This window comes from Netta rufina (assembly GCF_964035555.1).
Source record: "Netta rufina genome assembly, chromosome: 1".
Classification (NCBI taxonomy): domain Eukaryota; kingdom Metazoa; phylum Chordata; class Aves; order Anseriformes; family Anatidae; genus Netta; species Netta rufina.
Window position 1 is genome coordinate 2,017,067 of NC_140123.1, and position 20,267 is coordinate 2,037,333.

General features: G+C 41.3%; 1 protein-coding gene across 2 annotated transcripts in view; it reads left to right on the forward strand.

Annotated features, from left to right (window-relative positions):
• Positions 1-20,267, forward strand: part of FCHSD2 (FCH and double SH3 domains 2) — a 138,507-nt gene that overhangs the window by 70,012 nt on the left and 48,228 nt on the right. For both annotated transcript variants that reach the window (XM_084296568.1, XM_084296569.1), the window contains exons 5-8: positions 1,070-1,214; positions 4,699-4,832; positions 5,519-5,573; positions 6,008-6,136. In XM_084296568.1, the coding sequence (XP_084152694.1) occupies positions 1,070-1,214; positions 4,699-4,832; positions 5,519-5,573; positions 6,008-6,136 (463 nt within the window). The remainder of the gene's footprint in view (positions 1-1,069; positions 1,215-4,698; positions 4,833-5,518; positions 5,574-6,007; positions 6,137-20,267) is intronic.

A 20,267-nucleotide genomic window follows, 5' to 3' on the forward strand; every position in this document is an offset into this window, starting at 1 on the left:
TTTTCAATTTGTGTAATTATTTTTCCCAACAATGAAACGCTGCTCTTCTGTATTTTAAATGATTTATATTCATTGTCGTAGAGGATTGACAGTTAAAAAGGAAGCTTTTCATTGTTGTAGGGGATTGTCAGTTAAAAAGGAAGCTTTGTTTTCCTCTAAAATTTTGAAATAGGCTTAAATAGCTGTTTATAACTTGGATAGTTTAGGAGGATTGGGAAAACAAATGGCACAACAGGATAAAAAACATAATCGTGTGCCTCCTTTGGGTATTACCAGTTGGGAAGTTGGTATATAAATATATATCTTTTATGAAATAGCTTTAAGGTTAGAGTAATAAGCATGCAGATTACTCCACAGGATGAGACAAAGCAACAAATTTCTTTTTCGGGGGCTATTTGTAATGAAGATCCTGTCTGACAGTGAGGAGGCACGAAACCAGTGTTTACAAAACTTGGTTTCATTAAGAAGCAAAGTGCATCTTAACATGAAAGCAGACCTGACTCAATTGCTAAATGCCTCCCACCTTTGGATAAGTACCTCCTAAGTATTTTGGAAAGGTGTTAAAATACCTCATTTTCCTATTCTGACACATTTTGGTTCAGAAGGAATAATCCGTTAATAGATTTAAGGTTTGGATTATTAGCATCTTCAGATTAGTTGTGGGGAGGGGGTTGGACAAAGAAACTGCAGTAGCTGAAGCAAAATGGATGAGCTATAACCACGAGCCCTATTGCAAGATGCCTAAAATTGCATGATCTTATCACAAGTTATCATCTGATCTGGTGGGTTTTAGCTGCTGCTTCCAGTAGGGTGTGTTCCATGGGAGTAATTGCCACCAAAATTAAATCAGAAAACAGGGCAAGAAGGAGAAAAGTCCTAGTTTTTGTGAAACTTTGATTAAGCTTTCATGTAAAACTGCAGATATTTGCTAGATCAGCATAAAGAATTGTGCTGTAGCTTAGTTTTAAAAGCCATTCTTTGAAGAATGTATCATTTCTATTTACACAAATCAACACATTTTCAGCAGTGCCTGACCTCCCTTTCTTCCTTCTGTGTTTTGGTACTCTAGGAGCATGTACTCAGTTTGGAAATCGCTGTTAGAAGGCACAATGCAAGTGGCCCAATCCCGCCTCAATATCTGCGAGAACTATAAAAACTTGATTTCCGAACCAGCCAGGACTGTAAGGTGCTTTAAGGAACAGCAGCTGAAAAAGGTAATTTTCCTTTCTTTGGTTATTAGAGGTGTTTTAGTAAAGCACCTGTGTACTTCGTAGTCTTTTTATGTGCATGTTACAGAAGTAAGTGGCCAGCTTTTTAGAGAGGGAACAGAGTTCTGTGCTGATATCTGACATTTAAATTGCTTTGAAATGAATGCTGTACAAAGTTGATCACAACCACGACTGCAAGTCTAACATCACGCTGTGGCAATTAGGTTGAATTGGCTGGGTAGTGCCAGTTGCAATTGTCAGAATAGGTTCTGATTTTAAGAAAAAGCCTGTCTTTAACCTGAAGGAATGATTTGTGCAGTCTTTGAGATGTCGAGTGCAGGTTGTTCAGCCACATGCTGTAAAAGCATCTCAAGTCACTATTCCAAAAGCTGCTATAACAGATCTATTAATTCATGCAAAGAAAATGCTGTAGTTCGAGGAAAAAAGTAAGCATGATTTTCATTAAAAAATGTAATTGGCTGTTGCATTTTAAAGTAATTTATGCCTTAAAAGGTCTCTATCATACTACTTAACACAGAATATGTTTGAAGTAAGATGCAATATTCCATCTGTTTCCATAAGGCAGGAAGACACTTTTTAAAAATAATCATTTATTTATGTGAAGGCTAAGTACTCTTCGTATTTTCATTATTTTGTGTTTGTGTTCCGTGGATTTTGCTGGAGCAAGGAGAAAACCCGCTGTTTTAAGGAATAAGCATAGTTTACAAAAATTCATTACTGCACCAACCATACATTTTTGGAAGTTTTCAAAAATGATCTTTTGAAATGCTCGTTCTGTGGCTTCCATGAAGCATAAAATAAGGAGGGAAATAAAAATGCTGGTGGAACACACACTGCAAACATCTCAAATATTACTAATAGTTGTAAATATTTCTTCTCTGCATATTACTGAGCTTTGCCTCTAGGTTTAATCTCAAGTAGGCTGAACCATGTATTCATGGTAAAAGACAAAAAAAAAAAATTTCATTTTTTTCCATTTTTTTTTGTACCACATCTCATTGCAACTTACCCCCTTCAGAGCAGTATACTGTAAAATATTTGGCTACAGACTTTTAAATAGATGTTAGTGTAACATGAGCTTTCAGTTTCTCAATGAATTTTTGCATAACTCCTAGAAGCATGTGCAATATTTGTTTTTTCTAGGGGAAAAATAACTTTATTAATATTGTTTGTTTATTGTCCAGGGGATTTTTTTTTTCTGTGAAGATTTCCAATTTTATCTTTATTTGGTAAATAATTGCCAGTTATTTTTTTTTCTGGTAGTTCAGAAAGTTGATGGGTTGGCAGAAGTGGGGACCACTGCTTTAAATTTGTAGAAATTATACAGAAATAAAACAATTTTCCTTCACTTTTAAATTACCAGAACATGTTGTTACTATTATGAGGTCAGTACTTCTGGTTCATAATATTCTAACAGCCATACACTTTTCCTACGAGATGGAACAATCCTCCACCTGGTAGTAGTAATTTTCCTCCACGACAAATTAATTGTTTTATACAGTGCAATCTGTCACCCGGTCCTTTGGTTTTCCACAACGGTAAATAATGTATTATGCTGATCTCCATCCAGCTAAAACCTTACTAAACTTAAATTTTGGAGTCAGTGAAATACTTGTAAGGTGGAGTGCCCAACCAAAGTCAAATTTCTGCTAGGAGCAGGGTCTCCATCCACGATTGCAGTAGGTGTTGAGTGGCTATCGATGACCTGTTCTGTTTATTTTCCAGATGTTTCTGTTAGCCTTTATTTCCTTGACATGGTAGCATGTAGAAGCTTTATATCAAATTCATTTTTATGACCCTTTTTAGTCCTAACTGAAACATTTGGACAATCACATCATGATTTGTTGAAAAACATTGCTAGATGGTTGGTGTCCTGGCGTGGGGGCAATAAATGTTTTCTGTAGGCCATGTCTCGCCTCTTGAGAAAAATGATCCCCTGCCCTCACTTGGAGGCTCTTTGATGTGATGAGGAGGCTCTTCTGTGGGCAGCAGCCCACCCTCAGCCATCGTCTTTCCCCTGAGGCCTTGTAAACTCATCCCGTAAGTGATGGGTGGCTTCATAGCTGGCCTTGGGAGAGAAGGCCCTGTGGTGTTCTTTCATCACGTGTCTTCAGAAAAGAGAGAATCCCAGAATCGTGAAGGTTGGAAAAGCCCTCCAAGATCACCTGCTCCAACCACCCCCTACCACCAATGTCACCCCCAAGCCCTGTCCCCAAGCACCACGTCCAACCTCTCCTTGAACACCCCCAGGGACGGGGACTCCCCCACCTCCCTGGGCAACCCGTCCCAAGGCCTGACCGCTCTTGCTGAGCAGAAATGTCTCCTCATTGCCAACCTGAGACAGCGTGGCCACCACCACACAAGTCTCCACGGATCTATGTTAGAGGGCTAAAAGGCAGATAGAGGAGAATTGCTCTACGTGGAGGCAGGGCAACAAGAAATTATCTCTGTGAGCTCCCTGAGACAGCTTTCAGCATGTAACCAGCGTCTGCCCGAACCAAAACCCCTGAGGGGCATCCAGCCTCCTGACTATATTATTTTATTCTTCAGAGATGTAAAAGCAAACTGATCTGATGTTTCCAAAATGATCATGTTAACAACTGGGGCTATTTGATATTTTAATTTTTTGATGCCAGCAGGAGGCTTCAGGGATCAAAACGCTGATTGATGTTGCAAAAACCCAGTCCTATTAAAATGATTTTAGGTCTCTGTCAGCTGTCCAATATATACGGGTTTTTCTACCTTTCATTTTCCTATCGTACACTCAAAGATTTCCAAAAAAGCACAGTCTTGTCCTCCACCATGAAGCTTACCTTATGAAGCCCTATACTTAATTAATCTGCACACACGAAATAATGGTTTTAATGGGAACTCATATGAATTTTGATCTGAGAGAGCTGGGGGTGGTGGGCCTGGGGAAGAGAAGGCCAAGAATTTGAGGATCTGTCTCTAAATATTGCCCGCAGCTTTCACCTACCACCCCTAGTCTGTATTCAAAAGTCACAAAATAGTTTAGAAAAAAAGAGGCCTTAAAATAATGTTAGCAAATTGTTCTTGGTGCTACAGTACCATTAGGTTTTCCACGGTAAATTTTGTCTCGTGTTTGAAATTTTAGAGAAGGAGAGACAAATCATTTCTGGTATCACCTCTGATAGATTGCCTTTGGATTTTTCCCCATTGTATTCCAATTATTTCTACTAATTACCTCATTAAAACCTTTCAGGACTTTTATGTTTAATTTGCGAGTTAGCATTGAATTCGAGCAGTTAATACAGCACTTGAAACAAAGAAATATGGTTTTATGTTCTGATCGGCTTTAAAAGGAAGGCATGAATAATTGACCAGGAGTGACTCGGAGACCACGTAGCTCCATATAAAATTGAATGAAAAGAAGTCAAATGATGATAATGGAATTATTTACATGCAAAAGATGTTAATGCTTTGTTTCCTGCATTTTTTTTTGTTTCAGTATGTGGACCAGCTGACAAGGATCCAAGCCGAATTACAAGAGACAGTAAAAGATTTAGCTAAAGGCAAAAAGAAATATTTTGAGACTGAACAGATGGCTCAAGCAGTGCGGGAGAAAGCTGATATTGAGGCCAAGTATGTTTTTATAATAGCGTATGTATAAATAATCGCATGTGTATAAACCAGATTTTTATTTGTATTAGTTTTTACACTTGATATTAGTTTAGAAGGAAGATAATTGTTTTCAATAAGCTTGTGCCATTTTTTTTTAATATGCATTTTTGTAACCATTTCAAACATGCTTTTACCCTGATAGTTTAGTACAGCTTATTTAGGATAACTTCTTTAGGACAGGAGTTAAAATAGCTGCTTTAATTTAATCTTTTTGAAGGATACTGTGTGACCTAGCACTCTTTTTGCTATTAAAGGCTATTTGCTTCTCTCTCTCTTTCCAGATCTCAGATTTGGTATCAGTCCATGTGAGGGGGCGGGGGGACGGGGACACTATTTTTTATGCTCTTTGACATCTTGAAGAGGTTGATTCCCGTTGTTTCAGGAAAGCAAGCAACTCCCATGCTTTCAGTTTGGAGTTTTGCCTGTATCATTTGAGTTTGCTTCACCATTTCTTGCAAGTTTGTTCGTTTCTTTATTTTAAAAAAGAAATCCTCAGTAGTGTTCTCAGATTAAGCTTAAAACTATACAAATAGAAATTTAGGCATGAAAAATGGAAGTTTTACAGAAGTGCAGTAGCCTATTTATCCTGTATTTTTGTAGAAAAGGTACAAGGCAGTAATCTCTTCTGTTATTTTTTTTTGTTTCAGGTCTAAACTTAGTCTTTTTCAGTCAAGAATAAGCTTGCAAAAGGCAAGTGTAAAGGTGAGTATAAGGAAAGTTTGCATTTATGATATAAGTGCTTTGAAGCTATTTTCTTGAGGTGTATGACCCAAGTTGTCTGGAATCTACAGATGACTGACATTTGATAAGGTACCTTGTTAGAATGAGTTATCAGATAAGAACAGACTCCTCAGCAGTCAGAGTGCAGAATTACATGAGGCCAAATTTACAAGGAAGTTATTTCTAGTCATAATTACAGCTGTTCTATAAAAATTGCATGTAAAATTACAAACTGCATGAGAGAAAAAATAATTTTAAAATCCCCTTACCATTAAGAAAAATCTTAATCTGTTAATCCTTTAAAGTTTTGACTGTATTAATATATGCATGCATGCATATTAATCTGCTCTTAATCCTTTTTTAGTCATTTAACTTGTCATTAGTACCTACCTTTTAACTTCTGTTTCTTCTCGTAGTTAAAAGCACGACGATCAGAGTGTAATTCAAAGGCTATCCATGCAAGGAATGATTATCTTCTCACTCTAGCAGCTGCTAATGCACACCAAGATCGCTATTATCAAACGGACTTAGTAAACATTATGAAGGTAAGGAAGCTAATTTACGTTTTGGAGTTGAGAAGTGTGAAAATCTGGAAAGCAAAATTAATAATATGCAAAATCTTGGGGCAGCACTGTTGACTTTGTTGACTTTTCCAGTGTATTGCAGTAGGTGAGGGCACTGCAATGAATCTTGTGATAACATACAGATACTTGGTAACAATTGCCCAGTCCCAAAGCTAAGCAGTTGCCTTTTTTTTTTTTACTTCATTTTAAAAATTATTTTTTATTTTATTTATTTATTATTTTTTAAAAATATACTTAAAGGAATCAAGTTGGTGGACTTTAAGTTAGAGATCTTTTTAGTTCCTGAGTGCCTATCCCAAAATATTTTTTTTGTGTCTGATCAGAACATTTCTTTATGGTATAGCTAACGAAAATATAACTACTAAAGATGTCGGTTTCAAGCCATGAATTTTAGAGAATAGCAAATCAGCATTGCTGTTCTTACACATGGCAGCTTGCCACATCAAGCTGAGTAGATGCTTGAACTCATAGGAAATGACATACTCAAAAAGTTCAAATATAATTGCTGACAGGTTTTCCACAGCATTCTAGAATTACTTAAATGTACTCAATTCTTGTAACTTAGGATTAAATAGTTATGAATAAAGTGTAAAATCTGCAATTTCATCTATTTAAATCTGATGCAGGCTTTATGTGGTTGTGTTCCATATTTTGACATTTTCGAGGTGTATTTAAGTTTGCTGTGTACAAACTATTTCCAGGTGATGTGATCGTGGCAACTCATTAGCCTGTAATTTGCATTTAAAATTGCTTTATTGGGTAACGTAGCACTTCTGTGAACTTAAACTTTTGAGTAGACTTCCTCACCTGGAACAAGGGTGGCAGGTTGGAACAAGTCAGTGTTACCAGCATGTTTTTGCGTACTCGAAGAAATCTGTTTGAAATCTATCTGTAAGAAATCTATCTATAAATCACTTTGTTCTGAAATGCAGGCGACCAAATTACTCAGGGAGCAAAACACGACCTCTGAGGGATTCTTGCGTGAAATTCCATCAGGTCTTGACTAGGTTAACTGCTCCTACGGTGGTGTGTGCATGCCTCTTCAAGAAAATCACAGTTTGTGTTGGATGTTCATTGCTCTGCCTCGAATATAAGTGCTTGGATGGCCAAAACAGATCTGGGCATCTCAAAGGCAATGCAGAGCTGATGGTCCTTGAAGCTGTGCAATGGTTGTAGAGGAAATATTCCTTATAATGTTGAAGATAAAATTATGAATAGATACTTATAAGGTAATTCTGTACTACCTGCATGGCTGGCTGTCATCATGCTTTTATGTGTAGGTGATGCCAGAAGTGAAATTAATATGTTCAGAACCTAAGAAACAATATGGACATTTGATTTTTTGTATTAAAAAAAAAAAGGTGAAATGATGGCTGGCTCTGGTGGGTGATGGCTGCTCAAGTCTCAGGGCATTGGAACATAATGCCTGCAAATTCTGCAGAGCACACCGAGTGTCTCATTTTCTCTGTATGTCCAGCTGTATTTTGTGTGTTATGAACTAGGCACAACGGGTGTCAGCGTAGTGAGCCATGCAGGATTGTCATCTCTCTGAATTTCCCTAAGTGTTTGTCTTTTGGATGGTACAAGTTCTCTGTGCTGTGAAGTTTCTGCAATAAGAAATCAGACAACAAACTGTTGAATCATTCTTGGAAGACTGAAAAATACAATAAGGGATAACAAAGTCATGTTGGTGCCATTCCTCTGCGTGTGTGCTGTTGTCCATAGATCTTCTGCTTACCCGGGGTCCTGTCCTAAAGCTGCTGCTGATCCGTGTTAGCTCGTGGTGGTTCCTTTACCAGGCTCCCTCTTGCCCAGTCCTTTCTTTTGTAGAACTTGTTTTGAAGTTGTTTTCAATGTGAATGGTTTTTGATATGGAAATCTCTCTGTGCAACCTATTCTCCCATATAAATAATCGTGGTTTGCTGGAAACCTAAATTGCAAGTACTTCCATTGAGCCAAATTGCTTTGGAAGGGAAGGACAACATGCAGGGTTCTTTTTCTGCGTCTCTTTCAGATATTTGTGGCAGTTAAACCTCCTGGTCTGGTAAAGAGCTGTGTTAATAATGAAGATCTGTCAATTTGGTTTTGGCACTTTGGTGCATGAGTAAAAATCAGTGGGCGCACACAACATCCTTGCAACAAGGTCTTTTGGGGCAAGGGAGAGAATAAGTTGAAGGCAAGGTTTCAAATTGAATGTCTGCTGAATGCATTTAGAAGAGGAGAGAAAAAAAATAATCAGGAAAATCAAGGATAGTGTCATTAGGATCCAACTGGGCTTATCCAGTAAGTTTGGATGTGAAACTGCTGAAATACGAGCAACTGGGTGTAATGCTAAAACCAATCTCAGCATCAACAGAAGTGTGCCCCAACCTCTAAAAAGGGCTTCAGGGGTGGATCATTTATCAAGAAGTCTGACTCGTGAATGGGATCAGTACACACGTAAGTAAATGCGATATAGTGGGGCGATGAGCATGATTTCAGAAGAGGGACGGCGACTGCAAAAGCCGTCTTTAAGACTCAGTAAGCCCGGGGATAAGGTGATTCATCTGGTTCAGTGTCTAGAGCTTGCCAAGGGCTCTCAGCAGGCTTCCCACTCAGCCTCTGCTTACGTAGAAGAGGTGCGTCCTTGCAGGTAGGGCGGGGGTTTTCTCACACATCAGGACCCGATGAAGAGATACCCAAGATGTGGGATTAAAGCAAATGCCTGGGCTCTGTAATGGGAGGAGATTTGCTGGCAGGGCCCTGGTTTCCCTCTTATCCCTCCCCCTTCCAACTGAAATCTGGAGGATCCATGCTGTTTAAATGCTGAGAAAATGACTGTTTTATTTAGCATCATGATTTCACAGAAATGATGTGGAAAACAAACTGAAGAAGAGCAGTGGTGGTCTGCAGGTACAGAATCGTTCTGTATAAGCAAACGTGAAGGTTACGACCAAGAAGCGTCATAAAATCTTGATGGTTTGGGATTACCAGGCAAGAAAATAGCACCTGAAATTCGCCTTAAAAAGTGAAAAGCAGTATTTAGAGATAAAATCACTGCCTACGGGATAAAGAACTCGGAGTTGCCGTTACCATTTGTGATGGAGAAGCTGGAATGAAGGATAAAGAAATGGGGACTTGACTATTATGTGATCCTAATCCCATCTCTACATAGCATCACTAGGAAAGGCAGCCTACCGAAAGGTGATTAAAACACTTTCTTTACAGCCCTGTTCCTCTTTTAGCAGTGTGACCCCATCAGACATTACATACAGTGCAGTTGCAGTGTCCAAGCCAAACGTGGCCATTTATATCTTAAGGTTGACATTTTTAAGATGTCAACCTTCTTTTTTTCACCTTCTTAATGAGTCTTTTGGCATTCGTGCCGTGGTGACCACCTTGCTACCTGGTGAGCACCTTGCTACCCTAATTTCTCCGTATTTCTGTGACTGAGCCCATATGCCTTCTGCAGGGCTGCCCGTGTGCCATGTCACATCTGTTTTCTCCATAAAATCCCCGTCCCAAAGTCCCAAATCTCCATCCATTTCCAGCATTCCTGAAAAATTCAGCTCTCGCCACCCGCCCCGTTTGAAAGCAAACTGGAAGACAGCAGCCTGACTTCTGTAAGGTGGGAACATTGCGTGCAATCAGCAGCACCCTGAACACCACAGGGCTTAACGGGGTTATTTAGGGTCTGCTCTTCGAGGAGCTGTGCGGATCGGCTGATTTTATCCACGCTCTGCACCAGGTGAGCCTGAGATCCCCGGAGCACACAGCATCTACCCTGTGAGATCTGGAGGTGTGATTGCAGGACCAGTTTCATTGCTTTATTTGGAATCGGGTTCATTGCCTCGCCTTTTCTTCGGGGCAAATGTTTTTGTATGTGGCAGAGAGATAAACTTTAAATTATTTTCAGGCTGGCTTTCAGAGTTACTCAGTAACCCGTAGGTAAATCCTTTATCTAAATAATATTCAGCATCTAAGTTGTTTAATATAACATTCAAGCTTGAAAAACAAACTGCCCCACCTCCCCTGCCCTCAAAATCTCCCTAATCCTCACCTGAAGCATCGGTTTTACAATACAGATGTTACAAATCACGTGGAAAGATGAAAAAACAAAGTAATTTTGGTTCAAAGACTGATCTTACATACCTGTTGTCTAAAAAAGTTGTTCGAAATTGAATTTAGGTATAAAACGAGAGCTGCTTGGTGTACTGTTTGGAGTGCAGCAGTATGGATTTGAGCAGAGTCAAAGCTTTCCATAGTTCTTTAGATGATAAAAACTTTAGGAGTGGAAAAAGCCCTGCAGAGATGTCAGCTGCTCCTTGGCTGTGTTGCTGTGTGAGAAGGTAAAACCCGAGCTTCTTTACAAATGCCTCAAAGACCCTTTCTGTTTGTGCCCATCCTAAACAATTTCCTTGCAGGTTTTGGTTTTAATGAGGTTATTGTTTGCAATGAAAGTTGTTCTGCGTGGCTTTTGGGGACCCTGCTGCGTATGCAGGCGGCGCTCTCTTTCCTCGAAAACTTGCAATTTTCTCCTTGAAATTTATATTTATTTATTTAGCCCGTTGTGGGCCGTGTCCATCAAAAGCTGCTCGTTGCATCCCGTGCAAGATGAACTGAATGCAGACGGGGAACGGCGAGGCACACCTTGGCTTCCAGCTGCTGCTGGTGGTGGCTTTTAAGCAGTGAAATCCAGTGAAAGTTCAAGCACTGCCGACAGGTGACAGCTCTTTAAGCAGCAAAATCAACACCTGAAGGAGAGAGGAGGGGCGGTGACGTATTTCAGCACCCGTGTCGGTTTATGTTGGCACAAGGGATTTGGGAAGCCACTGCTGGGAAAAGATAATTCGTGCCGGGCTTGAGGGTTACTCGGTGTTTGCTACAAGCCAGCACTGGTTTTGTTCGTCCTAGCTGACTCCGAAATGCTGCTGTGGTGCTGTCCTGTGACAAATGAATCACAAATTACTCCTCTGGAACAGGCAACAAATCGACGTTTCGCTTGGCAGAGCTCCTGGTGACATACAGCTCCTGATCATTCGCAGTATTTAGAGTACGGTATTTTAGTTAGCAGCGATTTTATCTGAAGAAGAACAAAATGATTCACTCTGATGTGGTTGTTAGTTCTGAAAGGCCATCACAAACAAAGCAGGGATGCTCCGAATGTACCAAATGCTTCCAGCACTTCTCAAAGAACTGGGAATTACTCCTAAAATGCCATCCCACTATGCCAACTCCATCAGCAAATGAGCAGCGCAACTATTTTAGCTCTCCCTTTAGAAAAGATTTGAATCCTTTTGCTTTTTTTTCCTGTAGCTCTCCTTTCTGTCCAGGATTTACATCTTGTGCCTCTTCCGCACCAGCTGCGCCACCTCCCCGGGCTGTCACAGACCTGAGATCTGTATTTCGGTATCTGGAGAGAGATTTAAAAAAAAAAAAAAGAAGAAGAAAGAACAAAAAAGGGTCTAGGCTAAGGCATAAAGATGTTTTTTTCTGTGCCAGTTTCCTGACAAGCTGCTTGGGAGGGGCTGCCTGGTGCTGAGGCACAGGGTTGCAAACCCTTTTAAGCTCAGGGTGTTTGCCTGGTGCTCAGGCTTCTGCAAGAGTTTAAACGGAGGTCAGAAGGAAGTGTGAGATGATGGCTGAAGGAAGTTCAGGCTTGTTTGATACCTGTCTTGCTCTAAACTTTATTATTACTGCGTTTCCTCTTTTACTACTCTACCCCTAAATCTTTTGTAAGTTCCTCTTGTGAACCACCCCTGATCATGACTTTATAACACGCTGCTGACTATGGAAAGGTCAATCAAAAAAAAAAAAAAAAAAAGGAAGCATCATTAACATCTTAAATAATTCTTTGATTATTTTGTCGGACAGACAGAGAAGTAAAACTTAACCTGATTTCCACGTCTCGTTTTGATGTCACGAGCATCAGCCGCTCATTCCCTGGTGGCCCGCAGTGTGTGGGAGTCGTGGGGCTTGGGGCTGCACGCTCAGAGGAGCAAGGTTTTTGACAGAAAGTAAAACATTTTAATGAAATAATTTATTTTGTCCCTCCGGTGTGTTTTTCAAACTCCGCTGCTTTCACTGAGATTTCCGTTTTGATGCTTGTGCTTCAAAGCACCAAGAGTCCGCCTTGATTTCTTTTTTCAGAGCTGTTTGTAATGATGGAGTTGGTCATCAGCAGAGCTTCGGGGCTGATGCCAGAAGCTAAAAACCTTTATAGCTAAACGATTTTTAAGGATCCTCATTGCTACCGTAGGGTATTAAAACAAAAAAAAAAGCCCCGAAACAGCGACAATCAGGTGTGATATCAGTGTTGTGGGAGTGCCTGCAGACAGTGATGCATTTTTGTGAACAACTTTGGGGAAAAAAAACTCAATATAGTAGCAAGCAGTAATAGCAGGTATTTCTAACTAATATTTTTCTGTGCTTTTTTTAAATTTTCATACCCTAGTACAGTCGTTTTTGCAGACTGAATTAGAGGAATGGTGTCAAAAGGGAGCGTGCCTCACCGTTTCTTTCCTCCGTGGTTTCAGTTAGGTTTTTCTGTATTGTTATGAATCTCTGTCGCCTTTTCTGGCTTTTCTGTACTTTCCAGCTTGCTTGCTATGAGGAAGTCGTTCGGTTTGGCTCTTGTTCTTGACCCGAGTTCCAGCGGTGATGCGGCAGGTTGAAATAGAAACTTAATTTTATGTAATTTCCCTGGGCCGAACACATCTTGCATGGATGACGGCACCGAGACATGTTACAGCATCTCTTTTTTAAGCCAGGAGAGCAGTTTTTAGAAACACGGGTGACGTTTCCCTTTCTCACATCCCTGCCTGTCGTTAGGTACTGTCTTAAAAGGATCCGAGAGAGGAAGAAATCGGTCTGGCTTCGGGGGTATGAGCTGGCAGTCACAAGGACCGAGATGGGTAGAGCAAGGGAGCACCCAGAGTGAGCACAGTGCCTGCAGCACATGATGAAGAAGCTGAGAAAACCGGGCTTGCTCAGCCTAAGAAATGACAGGGACATCTAACAATTTCCATGTTTTACAGCTACCTGTGTGAGGAAGACCAAGCCAGGCTTTGGAGGCGTGCAGTGGTGGGACGGAGGGCCGTAGACCAGTAGGAACATGGAAAATTGTAATTAAATACAAGGAAAAAGGTTTCCCGTGAAGGTGGTCAAATGCAGGAACAGGGACTGAGGTCAGGGAGGAGTGTCTCACCGTGGAGACATCTAAAACTTGACTGGAAGCACCCTTGAGCAACCTGATCTGTTTGGCCCCACGTTGAGCGGAGGTTGGGCTGGTATCTCCCTTCCAATCTAAATTACTCCATGATTCTCTTGAGGAAGATCTCCTGGAAGATCTGCTCAAGAAAACAGAGCTTCCAGCCTCCGTTTTCTCTGCCACTGACTGGAATATCCACGTGAGCACGCAGCGTTTGGATAGTCATCTTTTGACGAGCGTTTTCTTCATTAAGTGGTGTTGGGAGGTTTTGTGGAGCCGAGCTGCCAGCTGTGTTTGCAGCATGGCCATCCACCACTTCGATGGAGCACTTTAAGCCATCAATTAAAACCAATGCAAACACAAACCCCAAATGTTGCTTAGGCAAATGAGAATCAGCTGCAGTTAGTGATATTAATAGAAATGACCCAGGATTGAGGCCTTGGTGGTTTTCATTTAATAATTTGGTTTTAAACCCAGAAATGAATAGGGTACGTGTGCCAAATGGTGCTTCGCTCTGGTGGCTCTCTTTAAGTTGACATTACTTGTTAAGCTGACGTTGGCTTTAAGTTGACGTGTTTTAGAAGGTCTTAAATGGTCTCAGGAATGTTACCCTAGCAGCGGCCGGGCAGTTTGTGCCCCGAATAAATGAGAACATTTCCATCAGTATCTCTGCAGACTCCAGAGCTAGTCGAACCGACGTTATCGCTCTCAAGAAATCCCTCTACGTATACATTATTGTTCTGTGCTTTTTAGAATGATTTAGAAGCGCCCAGGGAACTATTTGCTTTTCTAAAGCATTTCTGATGTCAGCAGAGGTTTCGGGTTTCTTCTATAAATCTCTTCTACAAATTTAGCACTCGTTGTTCTCCTCGGGTCTCGTAAGGCTCCCGTTAAAAGTCAGAGGGAATTTATGCAAGTGAAAGAGCTATTGTTCCACTTCCTGCTCTTGTCAGCTGCAAGCCACAAATATTTTGTAATTACAATTAAGCCAGCCGTAGATTGCCTTATCGCCAGTATCAGATGGGCACGGTCACTTTCCTGTGAAGACAGCCAGCGACTGAGCGTTGCTTTCACGTGTTCGCTCCTATGAATGGGGATGAATAAGGGGGGCAGCTGCACTTTGGGGTAGGAGCGATCCCAAAGATGCCAACTGGGGCTTTGCAACGTCTGCTGCCACGCTGATTTCCCTTCCAAGGGCATCAGTCTGTGTGCGTGTGCGCTCGTTAAACCTCGGGGAAATGAATTCCTTTAATGAGAGGCTGGGATGTGATTACGCAGCCACGGAAATTGGTGAATAATTAATGCAAAATGGTGCGTGCTTATTTAGGCTTTCCCTTAGGTGCTCCTACATCACACCTCCCCGTAGTCACTCTATTGCTGCCTTGGAGACCAGGAGCTCCAGATAGCTCTTGGATATGTGCTAAAAGCAGTTTTGAGCATTGGTATTCTGGCTGATGGAGAGGAAACATTAACAAGGATGACTTCCCAACAGAAGGCCACTCCTGGAGGTGATTTTGGCAAAACCACAAGCAAATGAAGTTTACCTACAGCAAAAGGTACTGCTCGTAAATGTTCTGGTAGCATCTACTATCTTCAATTTAAAGTCCACCACTCGCCCCCTGGAATATCACGTTACCTCACACACAGCGTTTCCAAGGTGGCTCAAGACAAAGAGTGGGTGTGGAGCGGACCTGTTCCTGTTTTCCAGATGAAAAACTGAGTAATGGTCACATTTGCCTGACGGCAGCTGTCTCACCTCGTGTTTTAACCACGAGTCTCAATTCCTTCTTCAAGCATTTGGGCAGAAGGGGCTGTTTATTTCCAGGGGGCTCAGCATCCATCCGTAGTCTAATATCTAAACCAAGACAATTTATTTAAGTATGTTAAACAAATAATCTTACATGGCATAATAAAACTCTTTCTTGACAACGCAATGACTTGTCCCATAGTTTTTCTTTGGCCAGATAACAGAAATAACGTTAGGAAAAGGCTTGATTGCAAAACACGTGGTGTGATTTCACAGATGCTCGTGAAAGGTATTTCCTGCCCAGGAGGCTGCGCAGAAGCCACGGATGGTTTATGCAAGAAAATAACAGGAGCACTGAATGGGAGTGACTTGGAAATGGGAAGAAATAAAGAGAAAAGAGATGCAGTCGGTGATGAAGGATGGACGTAAGGCGGTAGAGCAAGGAAGACAACTGGAAAGTGATCCATTGCGGATGGCTGCCTGGGAAGAGGCCGTGTTTCGTATTTTGTCCATTATTATTTTGTCTTTTCCAGATTTGATGGAGAAGCAGAGCTCAGGCTAGGAGGTTTTTGTGGCAAACGTCGTAAAGCTAGCCGTTGGGAACAGGAAATGAAAGTTTGCCAGCTCATTTCAAAGCCACGCTGCGATGCAATGAGAACAGCTCCCGGAGCCCCTCGCTGTGCCAGAAACCAGCCCGTGTGCCTGGGCCAGGCTCAGGAAACACCTGGCGTGCTCTGGTTGGGACCCAGGTGGGGCTACGGCTGAAATTTTTAACTAGAAACATGTTTTTTAGAAGTCTTTCGTCTTTCAGAAGCCATGGAGACAGACGCCCCGAACAGATCATTCGCGGGGTTGTGTTTGCTTGTGGGTTTATTTTTTGTTTTGTTCTTAGCAACTCAGGATTCACTTCAAGAACTGAAGACATTTCTGGCTGTTATCACTTACAGCCACCTAACGTTTCCGGGAGTTATCTGGAATTTACACCTATTTAAGCTGAACCTACTTGAAAAGCTCCTGGACTATTTTTAAAATTGAATGCACGTGTACAGATTTTGCCCTCTTCAATAACGAGATGTTACTGCCTTAAACTTTAAGGTTACCAAAACCCTCTGCTCATAACTTCAGTCCTGAAAACGTTCGGATGCTCAGTTGGATGATTTGAAGTAAAATCCAGAGTTTTAGGGGGATAATTGCTGCCTGGCCAGAAATGAATGTCCAGGTGTCCCAGCAACATAACCGACGTCGTTTGCAAATTAAAAGTGGTCGTCTGGGTGTGTCAGAGCTCATGGCAAAGATCAGCTGGTTTTAATCCTCTGCCAAAGCCTCTAGGGATGGTAGGAAGTCTTAAAAAGTGTTTGAAGCTTGATCTTGCTATAAGTTAAAAAAAAGTTATTGGAAAAAATAGCTTTTAATCTGTTATCGTTCTGCCTCTTGCAAATAAGCAGGACCACGCACCACTCCATCTAGCCCACGGACAGGCATTAGGAGGCAAGAAATTCCCGTTTAACATTTCCTAATAGCCACTGGAAAGCCGGCTGGGATCACTCAGGGGAGGTGGAGCGTTAATCCTGCAATATGATTTGTCTGGCTACCTGCTAGTTTTCGTAACACAAACCAATTCCCATCTGTTCAAGCTGTCATCTCTGCTAAAAGGGCTTTCTAACGAGGACAAATCCCCTTTTCCTGAAAGGGAGGCAAATACGGAACCATGGAATATCCCGAGTTGGAAGGGACCTACAAGGATCATCGAGTCCAGCTCCTGCCTACCCCAAAATTCAGACCGCATGAATTCCTTGGCAGTCGATTGCTGGATGCTGGATGACCAAAAGCTCTTATCTTATTTAATAGTTCATCCAACGAAGCACTAAATTAACTGGTTATGGGATTCTGGTTGTAATTAAAAGACAGAATATCCATCCATCTGGTGGGATAGCCAGCGTTGCTCGGCATTAAGGTGAAAACCTCGTTCGCCACGAGTCCTGCCTGCAGTGTGCATGTTTCCTTCCCCCTCGGTGACAGCAGCATTCAGAGAGGCTTCCTGGAGGCATCAGGCTCTGAGCAGCAGCACCCTCAGCTGGAACCTTGTGCAAGTCCAAGGGCACCTCAAAACCTGCGGGGAAGTTTCGTCAATTAGGAAGTTTCATCAATTATTTCATCAATAATTTAATTTCCCGTGTCTCAAAGCTACGGGAGCACAAAAACTGTCCTGGAAGAAAAAAAAAAAAACACACATGGGCTGAAGATATTGGGATATTGGAAAAAAAATTGTTTGCTTGGAAGAATCATGACAATATCCCGATCTGTGGTTGTCTGAATTTATTCGAAGGAGCTGCTTTTGAAGTGTAAAAGCAGTTATGTGGGGATACGCAGGAAACAGGTTTCCAGTTGAAGCCCTTGAATATCAGGAAAAAAAATAATTTTAACTGCTCTCGTTGATTAAATTGTTCAATGTTTTCTATTAGATTTCAGGTATAATGATGTAATTTAATAGACGAAAAATCAATTTAATAAATTGACAACGTATGAAGCCCTAGGAAGGAGGTGGATAAAAAGAAGAGGACAAACCTGAGCGAGAAGCATCTTTATGCAGAGGACAACGACTTCACAGTAATTTGTGAAAATGTCTTTGCCCAAATCATTTAACATATCAGAATAGTTGACCTGCTCCTGTCATTCCTCGCCCTTCTCAGTGGGCGTTCGCTGAGTAGGGTTATTGCAGGGGATTTTTTTATGGTGGATTCAAGAATCTTTAACAGCAACGCCCAGCAGTGACCCAAAGAAAGCCAAAAGCTGCCAGGTTTTTGGTGCAGAGCTTATTAATAATGGAGAAAGCTCGAGCTGTAGTCGTAGCTGTGCAGACAGTCTGCTGTGAGCCATCATCCGAGGCACTTGACCTCCCTTCATCCTTTCTTTTCTATTTAAACTTTAAATTATACAAGCAGAGCCGTCTCTTCCTCCGAGATTTAAACATTTCTGGCTGCGTATGGTAGTTAGGGCACCGAAGCAGTATTATTATGAAATAATCACCCTTTTTAACATAGGGCTGAGCCTTCAACTTCCACGGAGCGTGCAGCACTGTTGAAATAAGTCTGGAAAGAAGCTTACTGTAATGAAATTACGTTCGTGAAATGATGCTAGGGGAGTATGAGGCATTTAGGGGATTCCAACGAGGCCACGCTTAGGAGCTGATTTAATTAAAAGATAGCCTAACAACACCGGATCCTATTTTGTTCGTTTTTCTTTTGATTCTTGTTACCCATCACGATCGTGTGGAAGCTTTGGAGAATAACAGCAGCTTCTGGAGAAAACAGTACAACCACATCCAGACTTGTTTGGGAATGCTGCTTGCCCTGCCTGCTTTGTGTCGGCGCATCTATTACAAAGGGACAGCCCTTGCACAGTGTTTTTAATTGCAGACTTGAGACTAAAATTCTCTCTCCTCACCCACCACGAAGGAGAAATCCTTAGCACGATTCCCCCGTGACCAGACCAGAACGGACTCCGAAAAGTAATAAAGCCTAATTGGCACGTGGAATTCCCAAGAGGTTTTTGGGAACCGTGGATTAATCTTTCATGCTGCAGTGCAGCTGTTACACCTTTGGCATAGTGCTGTGATGTTGTTTTGTTTTTTTTTTTTCCTTTATTGTTCGGGATGATTTCCTTCATTGTTCTACGCTTCTATAATTATTGCAGTAATCACGCTGCCGTGACTCAGAGCCGCTGGCCTTTTAAGAACATGCTGCATATTTGTGGACATTACAAGGATTCCTAAAAATAGTTCTGCTTGTTTTAGACCTCAAATTTTCCTATGATTGGTAAAGGGTATTTACTAATCTTTTTTAGGAATGGTCACTATAAGAAATATGCCGTATGAAATGAACGTGCATATGCTATGTGCTTATGAAATGGGCTTTTCGTACTGGTTAATTAATTGATATTTTATCATAAAATGCAAAAAATAAGTTGGAAAGTGCCATCGTTATTCTGAAAACACCCGTTGTGTTGTGGGATAGACAGTGCAATGTTAAATTTTAGGACCTGGTAACTGCTGGTTATGTCTATTTGGCGTGATAAGAATCTGAAATGTTCAGTAATAGATTAAATTTATTGAAATATCTTTTATTTTTTCGTATTACCATCGCAGAAATTATTCTGAGAGCATCTTTTGGGAAGCCTGTGCAGTGAATAGTTTGCTGTAAGTGACAGGTAACTTTAAACCTGTGTTCAAGGAAAGAAAAAAGCACACATGGAAGTGATAAATCCAAAGAGCAGTTGGGAGCAACAGCCATTGTTGGAGCAGAAAAGGTTTTGTTCTAACAGATTTATTTGAAGAAGTGAATGAAAAGCACGCTGGGTAAAACTTTAATTGCGTTAAGTGCAGGTAAAATGATAATAAAGAAAATGATTGAGAAAGATACAAAACTGAACAAAAGCTGAAAACAAAATAGATCATTAAAAAATGGAAGGATGCAAGGAAAAAAATTAAAAAGTCTCAAGGAAGGCATATCATCAGTATTTTTTTCCCACTTCTGTATGCATTTTATCTGCCAAAGGAGTATTTTTTAACTATTAAGATCCAGAGGATTTGGTATGCAATGCACATTCACCTGCACGTTTGTGTGAATTTAAGGTTTCTGTTCCTTAGTCTACGCTCTTGTAGAACATAAACGATTTTGAGACTTAACTAGAGCTTTTATGGGGACGAGCAGGTAAATCCACACCTTGGACATGGTGGAAAGGGAAATAAGGGAAATTTTCAAGAGCTTTCTTGGAGATTGGTCTTTGTGTGATCAAGTCTTGCAGGACCGAAGACTCATCGAGGATCTTGTCCATCATCGAGCAGAGTACATTTCCTCCAGCTACCTTCTAACCGAGTGAAGGATGAAGTCTGTAACACCGAGCCATAATTCACTGCAGGATTTATTTCCCCACCGAAGGACAAATAAAACCAGCAGCACGTGGTGAGCGTTGGGCATAGCCCGTACTACTACACAGCTACAACTCCACAGTTGTTCGGCAGTCGCGGTGATGCTGTGGGCAGCGTAAGAATACTCAAATAGCAGAAATCCACAGCAAAACACTGAAATTAAATCCACAATTTTCAAGCCTAAAGGAAGCCAAACGTCACTGGCAGGAGCACTATGGCGTGTCTTCAG